The sequence below is a fragment of the Littorina saxatilis genome, linkage group LG17, assembly GCF_037325665.1.
Source record: "Littorina saxatilis isolate snail1 linkage group LG17, US_GU_Lsax_2.0, whole genome shotgun sequence".
Lineage (NCBI taxonomy): Eukaryota > Metazoa > Mollusca > Gastropoda > Littorinimorpha > Littorinidae > Littorina > Littorina saxatilis.
Genome location: NC_090261.1, coordinates 14147058 through 14162521, shown reverse-complemented (window position 1 = coordinate 14162521; position 15464 = coordinate 14147058). Strand labels below are relative to the sequence as shown.

The 15464-nt window shown below is 42.5% G+C and overlaps 1 protein-coding gene across 3 annotated transcripts in view; it reads left to right on the top strand.

The window, feature by feature from the left end:
• Positions 1-15464, top strand: part of LOC138953858 (estrogen receptor-like) — a 171882-nt gene that overhangs the window by 97135 nt on the left and 59283 nt on the right. For all 3 annotated transcript variants that reach the window (XM_070325818.1, XM_070325817.1, XM_070325815.1), the window contains exon 3: positions 11792-12111. In XM_070325818.1, coding sequence (XP_070181919.1) covers positions 11792-12111 — 320 coding nt within the window. The remainder of the gene's footprint in view (positions 1-11791; positions 12112-15464) is intronic.

Sequence of the window (15464 nt, the reverse complement as noted above, 5' to 3'; positions counted from 1 at the left end):
CCCGCTTCGTTCATGGCCGCGGAAGGTGGTGGTGGGGGTAGTGTGTGCAGTGAGCGCTCTCTTCTTCTACCTCTCTAACTCGCTGTGCTGCACTAAACTGTCTGTGTGTGTGTGTTCAACAATGTGCGCGACCGATGTAGACTTGCACACACTCACCCAAACCATAGACCATTTTATCCACTGACTGACACTAGGCAGTTTGTACTTGACGCTGCGGCCCCCTCGACTGTCTCTCAATCAATGTCAACAAAAACCACCGGCGCGATATGATGGACGCATCGACTGACGTGGTTGGTGGTGTACTTCAGGCCGATACAAACTTTACCTGAAAGCACCGGGGATGGTGGCTGGCCCTGTGTGCCCCCCTACTACTATTCCTACCTTGCCGTGGTGACTATAGAGGGCGAGTGGGACTGGGAGCGAAAGGAGGCGGGCAAGAGCGGGTTACACAGCCAGTGTGCAGTATGGCTTGTGCGTTACGCCACGTCGTGGAATGAGGCGGCGGTGCAGTGCAGTGCAGCCGTTACGTAATGTGCCCCAGATATAATGGCGGCTGGCTTCAGCAGACATGCTTCATGGTGTCAGCTTAGGGGCACTGGGACATGCATCTAGGTCAGTGCAGGGCTTTCAGCTTGACTGGCTACACCTTCAACCACCTTTTTAAATCATATTGTGTGCTTTTGTTTCAATTACTCGCCGCGCTGGGTCTGTCTTCACTGTGTGAAAGTGCATTTGGCGAGGTTGTTCACCCTCCCCCAGACGTCTGTGGTAATCTTTTCAATGGTGGTGTTGTGAGTGAGTGTTCTGCGTGTGCTAAAGTTGCGCGGGGTGTTTTTTTGCAGGGTGGATCTTTGTTCCGTCTGGCTTTTGTGTGAAGTGGCTAAACTAGTGGTATTGCGCAGAGCTGCACCCTTGTTGGCCGGGCAAGCATACTTGACGGACCAGACAGGCCCTTGTGGGAGCTGTCTCGTCTCACCGCTCTCTCCTTCGCCATGTTTCGACCGGTTTTAATAGTTCATTTTGAGTTGGGCACGTTGGCCCTACCAATCTAATGGATATGGAACATGTACATTATCTTGAAGGTATGGCGGGATTTGTCTCAATATATTTTGCTTACTTACGCATCGTTTTGGCGTGCTTGCGGGTTTAATTTTGGCAAAAAGATGTGGTTTGGTTGGATTATAAACGGAAAACATAGGCACGCGCTCACGAATACATCCGAACCAACATATCATTTGCGCGTCTTATTGCTAAATATTTTTCAGAAGGCGCATTTACTCGAAAAAGAAATTTAGCCATCAAGTACATAAGTATGCGCACCGGGAATATTTAAGATTGTAGCCGAAAAGGTGTTTTGCGCCAGCGTTTTGCTCAAGATGAGGCCAATTTTTCAGGGCACTACATTTGCGGTGCGCAGGCGCGTCAGTATCACGCCACAGGAAACTCAGAAGATGCACCTCTCTGTGCACCAAAGTAGCTGCACCTTTACAATTGTCAAATGTGCATTTCGCTGCACACATCGTTACCCTCTTAGTAGTCTTACCTTACAAGGGGGGTGGGACTTTATTCACAGTTATAATCCCTCTTTTATATCTTCACAACCCTCCCTCTGTGTGGCCCCACCCTGCCCCCTTCTTCCGTCTTCTCTTGGCTGTCTGCCCTACTTTTTGTGCTGTAAGAAAAAAAATGTCAAGAAAAAGAAAGTGGTGGAAAGAAAACATGCCTAGAAAGTGCCCGCGCACTGTTGCACAAGACAAAATGGTTTGAAAAGCTGTCAGTGCATGTCGTTTTATGGAGTCTAGATGTATACAGTTGCCTGGGGTTGAATATATATATGATATATATATATATTATATATATCTGTAGCTCATATATATATATTAGACCCTTTAGTGTTCAGTTATAGTATATATATATATACAGTATATATTATAACTCCCAGATTACAGTCATATCAAGTATAGCATACATTCTTGAAATTGTGGTGTTTTTGTAACAGGTTGTATATCACTGTACTTTTCAGTTATAAGACTACTTCTCTCCATTTACTAATTTATGTTCAGTGTACACATGCATTCTTGAAACTGATGTTTTGTGGCCTGGGTTTGGTTGGTCAGTTATGTAAATGGAGAGAAATTGGGCTTTTAAACCAGCATGTGAAAAAAGAATAAAGAAAGATATATGTATGTTGTATTTGTAGATGCATGTACTGACATAGTCTAATGTTTTGAAAACCTATTGGTCTGGACCGCCACAGGCATAACCCGGGATTGGGGATGTCATTTCTAAAGTAGTATGTACAAGATCTGAAATGGACTGGTAAGAGCAGCATAAAAAATCTAATTCAACTTCATGATTAGCTATATTATATGAATTATGTTACATTGGTTAAATGTTTTGAAACTTTCGATAATGATTGTACAAGAAGGTGAGGGTTGGGGTTTTCATTTTTAAGTAGTTTGTAAACTGACAGACCTGGACCAGTTAATGGCATAAACGGATCAAATCCCACTTCATAATTAAGGTAACTTTATACTACATGTAATAATGATAGTGCTGCTTAATTATATATATAACACAAACCAAACAAATTCTCTGCTTTCCATGCTTAACAATAACACATTCAAAATATAGTAAAATTACAGCACAAATTACATCTATTGAACTAAGTTACAGAGGGATAACATCTACCTTCTAATGGGCATTATCAGAAGTCTATCATACTAGAAGTACTCTACTACCATTACTATCAGTCGACACGCAGTGATACATATGCCCTTTGACTTTTTCTTGGGGATATCCCGTACTAAAAATAGAATACAGAATTCTGGGAAAGCTGTTCAAGGACACTTGCGCACTATATTCGATTTTCAATATACGATTCAAAACCATTGGGATAAATCAAAAAGAATATAATACAAGAATATGGAGTTCAGAAAAGAAGAACAAAAGTTGAAAAATTGAGAAAAATGTTTGACAAAAGTCTTGCCATTTACGGGACTCGAACTTGAGACCGCCGGCACTGGAAGCAAACGTACTACCACCCTCCCACAGGGCACACGATATATAAACATAAAAACTAATACTTGAGCTGCTAACAATACATACCTTTGACGTGCCCAGGTTCTCCATCGAACATTTGTCGACTCGTCGGTTTCCCCGTTCGTTTTTGTGGTTTCTACGTTTTCTTGTTCTTATCTTTACATGTAGTGTTACCTATAGGGCATCACATTTTCACCAAAGCCGAGGCCATTAAAAAAAACTAGAATGGGTAACTCTGGGGAAATTGTCCCGCTGGAAATACTCAATGATTATGCAACTTTTTGATTATTTCGATTCATTACATCATCGAAAACACCCCCCGCGGGTTAGGGGGAAGAATTTACCCGATGCTCCCCAGCATGTCGTAAGAGGCGACTAACGGATTCTGTTTCTCCGTTTACCCTTGTTAAGTGTTTCTTGTATAGAATATAGTCCATTTTTGTAAAGATTTTAGTCAAGCAGTATGTAAGAAATGTTAAGTCTTTTGTACTGGAAACTTGCATTCTTCCAGTAAGGTAATATATTGTACTATGTTGCAAGCCCCTGGAGCAAATTTTTGATTAGTGCTTTTATGAACAAGAAACAATTGACAAGTGGCTCTATCCCATCTCCCCCCTTTCCCCATCGCGATATAACCATGAATGGTTGAAAACGACGTTAAAACACCAAATAAAGAAAGAAAGAATCATCAAAAATGTTTGTAATGAATAAAAAGGAATAAAATACAAGAATCACGAGTTCAGAACAAAATTAAAATAATAATTGCCGTCGAAGAGGATCGAACCCGGGACCACAAAAGTAAGGAATAGACGCACTGTAGGGAAGGGAGATTTTAACTTCAAATACAACACTTGGAGTTCTCGAGTGTGGCGATGACTCGAGTTTCCGAGTCTCTCAGTTCGTATTTGGGTACTGTTCTCTTTATCTCACTGTTCGAGGCAAGTTAAGTTCACTTTGTATATGTTTGGAAAGCAATATCAAGTAGCTATAATTTCAAGCTTGACCGACATTATCTTGTGGTCTGGCTTCGAAATGCAGTGACAAATCGCCGAAAGGCGCTGACGTCATTGCATGAAAGGATTTCCCTACCCAAACTCCTCTATTCTTGATGACATGCAAAGGATTTTGTTTGGGAGGACAACGATCTTTAGATGGACGGTTTATTATCATATAAAGGGAAGCAAGCGGTTAAAAAACGGGTGTCGATAGAGCCAATGAACTGTGATGTCAACTTGTAGTATTTCATCCACTTGTGACATACATTAACTTTGATTATTTGGGTTATTCGGGCATGAAGTTGCATACTGGCTGTGAAATGGTTTCCTTGTGCAACAACTTGTAAAAATACAATTTGTGTCTATGTTAAAGTTTCCTCTTTTTTTAAAAACCATGTGCAAACTGTTTGATGGTTTTGTTTTACCATTCGAAGGACATAGTCATATTTCCAGATGTAAAACTTGCCTTCAAAAAGATGTCGAAAAGGATTGCATACGACTTACAAATTGCAAGACTACTTTACCATCAAGTTCAAAGGAACCAAATAACACAGGAAAGTAAGCGCCCTAGAAATAGACAAAGGTAACTGATAGATATGCAGAATCAGTCTCTTGAAAGGTCTGTTTACGGTAACATAGGCCAAAAAAAATAGGGGCGGTAGGTCGGGAATTTTTTTTTTTTTTTCCAAATGCCAAAAAAAGTCTAGGGTCGTGCAAAAAAAATAGGGTCAGTCGGGTTACCGTAAACAGACTATTTTTTTTTTTTTGGCCTAATGATATAGGAAGCACTTTTGGTTGGTCCCTTGACTAGTCATTATAGACAGGTTCAACTGTTTTTGAACTGACATTAACAGACTGTTTTCAGTTGCATGCATCCTCAAAAGAAATCATGTACCTTAATGGTTTCATAAGTTCAAAACCTTATTTCTGAAAAGGAGTACGTGATATATATATAAATGAGTAAGTGGGAGGGAAGAGTAGGGGTTGGGGCGCAATGACTCATTGTGAATTGTTTTCAGATGGTACTGTTCAAACTTAGCAGGCATGAGATTTTTATTTTGGCCATGTTCAGCTCCCAAGAAACAATTGACAAGTGGCTCTATCCCATCTCCCCCCTTTCCCCGTCGCGATATAACCTTCGTGGTTGAAAACGACGTTAAACACCAAATAAAGAAAGAAATGTTCAGCTCCAGAGATTATTCTTGAGATCCCAAGATTGCATGAATTTGCAATTCTGTCAATAGTTTTTCTGGGGGCACTCTTTCGGGCTTTTTTTTTCTGTACAATTTTATGAACTCATGCCTCATTGGCGCATTCTCTATAAACGTTTCCATGAGCCACACAGGCAAATTCAGAGCTTGTGTAATGGTACAGTAGAACCCCCCTGAGACCCCCACCCCACCCCACCCTTTTAAATACACCCCCACCTCGTTAAGGCCTTGTTTCTTCTGCTTTTCTTTTCATGTACTGTGATAAAGTCTGTAAATGTACATCCATTTTAAGACTCCTTCCTTGTTGAGGTGTTAAGGGGGAGTTCCACTGTTGCTCAGTTAAGACCTTGTGTTCTTTGACAGAAATGGTGTACATGTAACAGAAGGTCATAAATAATTTAATGTATTAGGTCCGAGACACATGTCTGGTCTTTAATGGCACAAAGGTAATGAACATTGACCTATTTCTGATGATAATTCAAGTAATAATTCAAATTCACCAGGAAATTATAATTACACATTAACATGCTTCCATTTGAAACTTCGAGGTCTTCATCGGGGATTGACGCCCGACAAAAGCTAATTGAAGCCCGACGGAGCGAAGCGACGGAGGGCTTCAATTAGACTTTGGGAGGGCGTCAATCCACGATGAAGACCGAGAAGTTTCAAATGGAAGCATGTTAATGTTATTGTAATTCAATCTGACGACGATCTCTTTCCTGCTTTCATGCGGTTGTAAACAGACAGAATTGGTTCTGTTCTGTTCACACACTACTTTCAGTCCACCTACCTGCAAGGGTCAAGTCCCAAGAAATATGTCTCTGTATTCCTATCGTATCACTCTGCTCCTGTTTTGTTTTCTTTCACACACATTTTCCCTTCTTTTTTGGCGGGTTTCTGGACACCAAACTCTAAAACAAATTCTTTCATCACAAAAGCGATCTTTGGAATTGACTGACGTAGTCCGGAAGAATTCATGCATCAACTTACGTCACGTATTCGACGTCATCACTTCGCATACCTTATGGTCTCGGTATTTCGTTGGCCTTCATATTTCCCACTTGTAAAATGACCCTCAAAGCTAACCGAGACTAGTCAGGCGGTATCAATGCGCCTCGCCAGCAGGTTGTTAATGGATTTTTTAGCGAGTGGCTATCGACAATTAGTCACCGGTAATTTTTAATGAGTTGGGGCATTCTGACCAATCACAGGATCTGTTTCATTAAAACGCAAACTTGATTGAATTACAATACTATTATTATACAACCCATAACAATCTTGATTAATTTTTACAGTTTGTTTGCATCATATCATTGGACCTTGTCCGTATCAAGATTATATTGTAATAGCTTCTCTGAGTGAAGCATTTTTATTGACGAATAATTATGTCCGTCTCATCTTGTTGTTATTGTTATTGTTATCTTCAACATCACTGAATATGTGGCAAAACTTCAGCTGCTATAGAATAAAAATTATTTTTTCCTTCTTCATCTTCTTCTTCTCCTTCTCTTACTTGTGATCGGTTTATTTGAAGAAAAAATAACAATGAATAAAACTGCTCAAAAGGTTAATGCTGTTAATACACAAATTGAAAAGGGGAAGATAACGTAAAGTAAAACTTTTGAACAAAGAAGTTTCAAAAGTTGAGACAGTGTAATGTAGTTTAAGATCACCATCACCTTGTCTTCAGACAAAAGTAGCTAAGGGGGGTAAAAAAAATATAAGGAAAGCAATATTTGTTGTGGCCAAATCCGTCTAGACTGCAGCTATTGATCTGTCTGCGGCCCTTGAAGACAGTTGACTGTCCAGCCGCTACCGCCACAAAGCTCCCACTACTGACACTGATTCACCCTTGTCAAATCGCCGCCCACTTTTCTCCCCCCTGACAACAGCTTGCACATTTCAGTAGTTTGAATGGTGTACTGATCCGTGTGCAGTTACCGTACCAGCGTTAGTTTAGGGAGGAGATAGGGAGAATAAGATGCGTAGTAATGACCGATGAAAAGCTACTGCTAAGTCGAACTTGGGGTTGTGCTGGTCATTGTTAATGGTTAACTAAACCAAAGAAAAGTAGAGTATAAAAAATCTGCATCAAGTAACAAAATATTATTGTTCTTATGTCAGGTTTCCCCCTTTTAAGACCAACAGATAGCTTGGGAAATGAGTCTAATGTAATTGAGGTGAATCCGGAAAATCAGAAAGTCTCAAAACAGACAAACTTAAGGGGGCTGGGCGGTGCTTAAACTTGAAGGCGGGTTCGACTATATGATTTGTGGTTGGTTTAAATGATGACAAGGTATGCAAATGGATAGATCAAATTATACACTACACTTTGCAATGTTTTGCCAATGTACTTTTTAGAAGCTTAGTTTCAGGTGAGTCAGATCAAGAACAAACCCCAAACCTCTCCCCGCAGTACGAAATGTAATACTAAAACAATTCACCAAATTGCAGTCTTTTTGTCAACGCAATATGAATCTTAATAGTGGTGTTCATGTTGGATTCATTTTGTCAGGCATTGACTCTGAGAATTTGCACAATGATCACGGTTGTAATTGTATAAATCCAAAAGAACCCAACCCCATTCAAACAGTATGAAACTTAATGCTAATAGAGTTCTTCATTAATAGAACTTTTTCTTCAAAATTGCATTCTTTGTGTCAGGATTTGGGAGAAGTTGTATAATTATCAAAGTTGTATGAATCAGGAACAACCTCAACCTATCCCCCCCAAACGCCCGCACCCCACCCCACCCCACCCCTTCTTGCCTGAAGATTGGATTTGTGTGGGCTAGACTCTTTTGTAGTCCTGCCAGACAGGAAATAGGCCAGACAGACAGAATTAAGTGTACAGAATTACCAGGCAAAGATTTTCAGTTCCTTCTTTTATTTGTCTGCAATAGTCTAGATAACTGTATCACTTTTAGGGGTTTTGAATGAATTTTCAGTGTAGGTAAATGCACCAGAGTGTGTCTGCTTTTGTTTTGTGCGCCTAGACTTTCCCATTATGAATGAAAGTTATGCCAGTTGTTTTAATACTCTTGCAATTTTTTTAATTATTTTTACTTCAGGGCATCCTCTTCCAAATGCATCATTTCCATTTAAAGAATTATTTCTGGATACAAAATGCAAAAATAAATACTGAATGAACCAGCTAAACTATGCAAGGATTTGATTGTAACAGATCAAAATAGGTTTTTACTTGTTCAATGAAACTACAGGACAAGAGCATCATATTTCAAAATACATTCTGACATTGTTTTTATTGCTCCTGCCGGTTCAACAGAAATTGTGGGGCGGGGATGTAGCTCAGTCGGTAGCGCGCTGGATTTGTATCCAGTTGGCCGCTGTCAGCGTGAGTTCGTCCCCACGTTCGGCGAGAGATTTATTTCTCAGAGTCAACTTTGTGTGCAGACTTTCCTCGGTGTCCGAACACCCCCCGTGTGTACACGCAAGCACAAGACCAAGTGCGCACGAAAAAGATCCTGTAATCCATGTCAGAGTTCGGTGGGTTATAGAAACACGAAAATACCCAGCATGCTTCCTCCGAAAACAGCGTATGGCTGCCTAAATGGCGGGGTAAAAAACGGTCATACACGTAAAATTCCACTCGTGCAAAAAACACGAGTGTACGTGGGAGTTTCAGCCCACGAACGCAGAAGAAGAAGAAGACTCCCTCCTTTTCAAGACCCTATTTTCTCAGATCTGTTCATAACCTTGGTAAATTTATCCCCATTTTAAGACTACCTCCTTTTTAAGACCCAATTTTCTCTGGTTTGGAGGTCTTAAAAGGCCAGTTCCACTGCATTCACTGCTACCTTGATCGCTTGCCATCACTGATCAGCGGCCCCATGTGTTTGCCTAGCTGTTCCAGAGGTACATGTACGCAATTAACTCTCCCACAGCCAATAAAAACACTTACACAGTTATTTCCGGAATGCATCAAGTTTTGTTATGGTTATAGGGAAGAGAGATCTATACAAATAACAATGGAACCATCCTTTCCAGACTCCCCCAATTAAAGACTCCCCCCTTTTGTAAGACCTTGCTTTTTCACATTATCTATTTACCCCCCCCCCCCCCTCCCCACCACACCCCCCCCCCCCCACACCCCCCGCGCGTAAGAGTCTACTAACGGATTCTGTTTCTCCTTTTACCCTTGTTAAGTGTTTCTTGTATAGAATATAGTCAATTTTTGTACAGATTTTAGTCAAGCAGTATGTAAGAAATGTTAAGTCCTTTGTACTGGAAACTTGCATTCTCCCAGTAAGGTAATACATTGTACTACGTTGCAAGCCCCTGGAGCAAATTTTTGATTAGTGCTTTTGTGAACAAGAAACAAGTGGCTCTATCCCATCTCCCCCCTTTCCCCATCGCGATATAACCTTCGTGGTTGAAAACGACGTTAAACACCAAATAAAGAAAGAAATTTATGACATCTGTAAATTTACCCCCCTTAACCTCAACAGAAGAGTTCCGCTATATATAGCACATCAGCCTGAGTTATTTCTTGGTGGTTTATACAGTTGGAGCTTCATGTCTGCCTTGATGTTGTTTTGTCTGGTCTGGATAAGCTAATCTTGTAGTGGGTTACATGTGCGGTGATAGTTCACACCATTTATACCGTGAAACGTTTGCTTTGAGACACACCATTTTAACACCCCCTCCGTTTTTAAACCTCATCTGTTTTTAAGACCTTGTTTTCTCCTCATAAAAGTGTATAAATTCACCTTGATTGTACAACTCCTTGGTCTACAGTGCCTGAATTTTCTTGGATTATTGGAGGTCTGAATACAGAGGTTGAAACTGAAACAGGGATTGGGTTAACTGGAAATTTCTTATATTTTGATTGTACATATGTACAAATATCAAAATAATGGTAATAAAATTGTCAAACATACCGGATGATATTTCTTTTGACCAGTTTCATCCTGACAGACATAATATTATATCATCACTGTAATTGTCAGACTTGATTCCACTTGTTTGCGTAACATAGTGAATGGCTTACGTAAAATGAAATGAAACTGCGATTAAACATTGGTCAAAAGAAATATCATTCAATATGTTGGACTGGTTGACATAGTGAATGGCTTACTTGAAATTAAGTGAAATGAAATTGCGATTAAACGTCCAAAGTGGTATTTGTGCCTGTTTCTGAGACAGCCAGGATTCGTACTTGTGAAGAAATACCGATTTGGAAAATGGCTGGAGGGATCACTGGGAATTATACTACTTTAGCCCTTTATGTTGGAAACACATCTCTGAAAACTTTTCTCTATCCAGCTGCACTTGGCAGGAACTTTGTGTGTGCACTTAGGGGAACTGTCTGACAGCATTAGGGCAGTAGTGGCAGGATTTTATCATTGATTGTTCTATATCCTGCTGCCTTTGATGGGCGTCTGTCTGCTCTTTTGCAGCGAAAGACCGCTATTTTAGACCAGACGTTTTCTTATTTGCGCGTGTGCAGAGACCTGTCTGATAGCATTAGGGTAGAAGTGGTGGGATTAAGTCTGGCGGTGATGACTTCCTTATCCTGCTGTCTTGGACTGGACTCAGTCTCATTCCTTTTGTGTAAAGTACCGTCTGATAACACTTGAGTATGGGGGAAGAGGGAGGGCTTGTGTGTGTGTGTGTGTGTGTGTGTGTGTGTGTGTGTGTGCATGTGTGTCTGACAATCCTTGGCTAACAGTGTGTGTGTGTGTGCACCTTACTTCCCCTGGCTGTTCTGTTTCGAGGGCTTCTGTGTGTGTGTGTGAGAGTGTGTGTGTGTGTGTGTGTGTGTGTGTGACAATCATTGGCTAACAGTGTGTGTGTGTGTGTGCACCTTACCTCCTCTGGCTGTCCTCTTTCAAAAAGATTCGGTGCAGCTGCTCATATGTGAAAATATATATATAGTTGTTCGAGACTTGCACCTGTGGTTACAATATCAAATAACGTCTTTTTTTATAATGCACTCTCTCCGCTCAAAGTTTGTACTCTTCTGTTACTTAGCGGAGAAGTCTGCAAACAACAGGTTCTGTTGATACTACAATGGTACCTGCTATGTAAGGTCCCTCAAATTAGAGGACACCTTGCAATAAAGGACACACAGTTCTGTCCGTTTGTCCTTGAAAATAACCAGAGTACAGTGGGACCCCCCCCCCCCCCCCCCCCCTTTAAGAGCCTACCTTTTCAGGTCTTTCGTCCATGTCTGTAAATTTACCTCCATTTTCAGACTCCATCCCTAAAAGACAAGATTTTCTCACATTTTTGGAGGTCTTAAATGACTGGTCCCTCTGTATACCTACCCATGAAAGGACCCCAGCAAGAAAGGGACGCTTTCGCCTTGACCTACTGTGACCTGTCATGACTATAGGTACCACACTGTAGTTCGTTCCTGTCTTTTTTGTTGTAATTGCTGTTCTTTGTGCAGGATTTTTGTTTGTGTATTTGTCTGTTTGTGTGTGTGTGTGTCTTTTTTTTTTCTTGTTGTTTTTCTTTGCTTTTCTTATTTTGTGGTTCCATACCAATTTTTAAGTGGTCAATATTCTTGTGTGTGCAGAGAACCGTCTGATAGCAAGGCAAGTGGCAGCAGCAGCGGGGACAGCAGCCACGGACACGCTCGTCTGGCGGCCAGCGGGGGACCAGGCCCCACAGGGGCGGGCCCAGGAGGGGGCGGAGTTGGCCCCGGGGTGGGCGGAGTCCCGGGCATGCCTGGACACTCCCTCATGAGTGGCAGCAGCGGCCATCTGCAGGCCCCCACCTCCACCACGCCGGAGGGAGGGGGGACCAGTCTGCATCCCAGTTTCCTCTCCATGGAGCACCCCCATGCCTCCCCCCTGGGATCCGGTGAAATTCAGATCAAGCAGGAGATCTCTGCAGGTACTGTTTTGGGTGGAGATAGTCTGAGAAAGATGTCAGTATGTGACAGAAAAGGCAATAGTATCTTCTGTGTTGATCCTTCCTTTCTTTCTTGCTTTCTCTCTGTGTTTCCATCTTTCTCATTTATTTGCTTCTTTTTCTCTTTCTTTTTTTCTTTCTCTCTTTTTGTTTCTTTCCCTCTTTCTCTCTTTCTGTTTCTTTCCCTCGCTCTTTCTCTCTTTCTGTTTCTTTCCCTCGCTCTTTCTTCTTCTTTCTCTCTCTATCTTTTTCTCTCATTCTCTTTTTCTTTCTTTTTTCTCCTTTTTTTGATTCTGACTAGTGAAGCTTGAAGTCTGTAGATTGAAATATTTATCCGTACAAGTTTACTGCCATTGTTAATTGAGAATTAAAGTATTGCTGAACAAGTCCTGCAAGTTTACTGTTACCAACGTTGATTACTGAAACAGCTAGACTCTCCTGAACTAGTTTGGTACGATTATTCATATTCCGACAGTTTATAGAAAATCTAAACCTTAAACTTTAGATAAGCAAATTTCTGAATAAAAGCATTATTTGAGACCAGGTTCATAGTTCTAAAATATTATAAACTGTTTCCCAGTGTTAAAAAAAAATTATGTTAAACTTTTGTGTCCTTCCCTGCCCTTGAGGCTTTACTTTTTATATACTTTGTCACGTTTCAATATATCACTAAAGGTGATTATGAACCGGTTAATTACTACTAATTAACTAACCACACCACGATCCACTCTCGCAGTCATACAATTAAATAGAGTCAACAAAAGTATAAGTTTCAGACGCCTGTTTATGTATAAACTCTCCACCTCCCTCGAGCCTTCACTCAAAATATGTTCCTTTTACGTTCTCAACACGTAAAAAACCAGTGTTCACTGACAAAATGCCAGTAGTATGTAGAAAATTATAGTAACACGCTGAACCCGTGTAAATACAGTCAAATGAGAATGTTCTGTTCGAAAAGCTCTAGTTCGTGCAGGTGTCACACACCCCACGTTGTCACTACTCCAATGAAATCATAGATACGAAAAGACAACGGTGGTCAACGGGGTGCGTACGACATGGTGCACTTAGCTTTATCTCTGCTGCTGCTGCTTAGCCGGTATGCTGGTTAGTCGGTTCGCTGGTTAGCCGGTCCGCTGGTTAGCCGGTTCGCTGGTTAGCCGGTCCGCTGGTTAGCGCAGCTTCAACAGTTCCCGCCAGAGTCAGCCGTGCAGATGTTACAGGAATGTAACGAAGCGAGGCGAACGAAACGAAGCGAAGGCTGCAAACAGAAAGCATCGGTGCACTAAACATGTCAGCTACCCCTCACCCACCACCTTAAAACATGTCATCTTTAAATATCTCATCGAGCACGTGGGCCTGCACAAAATGGACTTTTTACAACAACAAAACAGTCATTTTCCGTCCTTCTCTCCCTATCTGCAAAAACCATATACAGATTAGTATTTTAGCGTCACAGAGAGTAAATTATGCGCTAACCTGGAAAGAACAACAGAGAGTATTTCATTCCACAACACAGACTCATCAACAGCGTTAAATAATGATTTATTACCTCAAAAGCCTATGATTGTACTCTCAATGGAAGCAAAGTCCGCTTCCTCCCTGGACCAGCCTCTGTTCGTCAACAGTGACCAAAACCGTCCAGAACCCCTTGTCGAATCCTTATGCGAAAGCCATCGCCGACGAAGGAAAGTTGACGACTTGTCCTCAGCAAAATACGTGGCAGAGAGAAGAAATAACTCGTGGAAGTTCCCCTAGAGTGCCGAATATAATACTCGGTGAAAAACCATCATACTCTAGAAACTGTGTATACGATCCTTCCCCTTCTGCCGCTGGGTGTCAAGTGTGCCGTCCTTGAGTCTCTGACAGACCACCTAGCCAAATACACGTGACTGACCTTGTCACAAAACCAGTCCAGCTATACACAATTCTGCCTCCCAAGCAGAAAAAGACACGAGAAACTCAATCCGTGAAAATCCCGTGTGCGCTGTCAGCGAAAAACCGTCAGCCCTAGCTATGACAGCAGAAACCTCCACTGTAAAACTCGTGCGATACAAAACATCCGTGCTCGTTGAGCACCGTCAGCAAACTCTGCTGTAACCCAATATCACGCACAGGCGCTTTCTATCATACACGACCAAGAACAGGCACTCCACTGAGTGACACTTTCTTGGTCTCTGTCACCCGATCGTGACACACCTCCCCTCTTCAAGACGAAACCTCGGTTTCGCTCACAGTCATGTTCTCCTCTACAGCCCGAGAGAGAAAGTCAGCTCCAACATTGTTGGCGCCTGGAATGACGCGTACCGTGAATTGGTACGGTTGGAGAATCAACGCCCAGCGCATAAGTCTGGCGTTTGCCAACCTTGCAACCTGAAGATATTGCAGAGGTTGATGGTCTGTTTCCAGACAGAAAGGTCGTCCTCAAGAACGAGCAACCCCTCGTTTCACCCCTGATAACTGCAACCTTCTCTGTCTTCTTGTCTTTGTTCTTCTGGTCTTTGTTCTTCTCCCCGTAGGCTGTCCTCTCTATGTAGGCGCGCAGCAGGTTGGCGTGGTACAGGCGTGCTTTCCCGTGCATCATGATCCTGTAGTCGTTCTGGCCCACCTTCGCTGTCACCTCAAAAGGTCCTTGCCACTGCAGTTGTAGCTTGTTGTGTTTGACAGGTAGAAGTAGCAACACCCGTTCTCCAATCTTGAAGCTGCGCGGCCGTGCCTTGCGGTCGAATCCTCGCGCGTAACGCTGTGCTGCTCTCCCCAGGTTCTCTTGAGCCAGTTTGCAGGTCTCTTCAATCCTGTTCCTGAGTTCTACGATGTAGGTCGCTGTCGTCTGCACCTCCTCGTCAGCTTCTTCGTCTGTCCAAGCCTGACGCAGGATAGCCATGGGACCGCGTACCTGTCTGCCGTACAACAGCTCGAATGGGGAAAAGCCCAAGCTCTCCTGAGGAACCTCGCGGTATGCAAAAAGCAATGCTGGGATGTACCTGTCCCACGTGCGTGGTTTCTCCTGAGCTAGTTTCCTCAGCATGGTCTTCAAGGTGCCATTGAACCTTTCCACCAGTCCGTTGCACTGAGCATGGTAAGGAGTGGTGAAGTGCTGCTCCAGTGATAGCAGTCGTGCTGCCTCCGCCATCACTCCTCCCGTGAACTGCGTGCCTCTGTCGGTGAGTACCTCTGATGGAATTCCCAGCCGGGACCACATAGTAACCAGAGCCTCAGCTACTCGCGTGGCTTCAATCGATTTCAGAGGGATCGCCTCTGGGTATCGAGTAGCGTAGTCCACCATGGTCAAAATGTATCTGTTTCCGTCCTCAGACGCAGGCAAGATGGGCCCGATG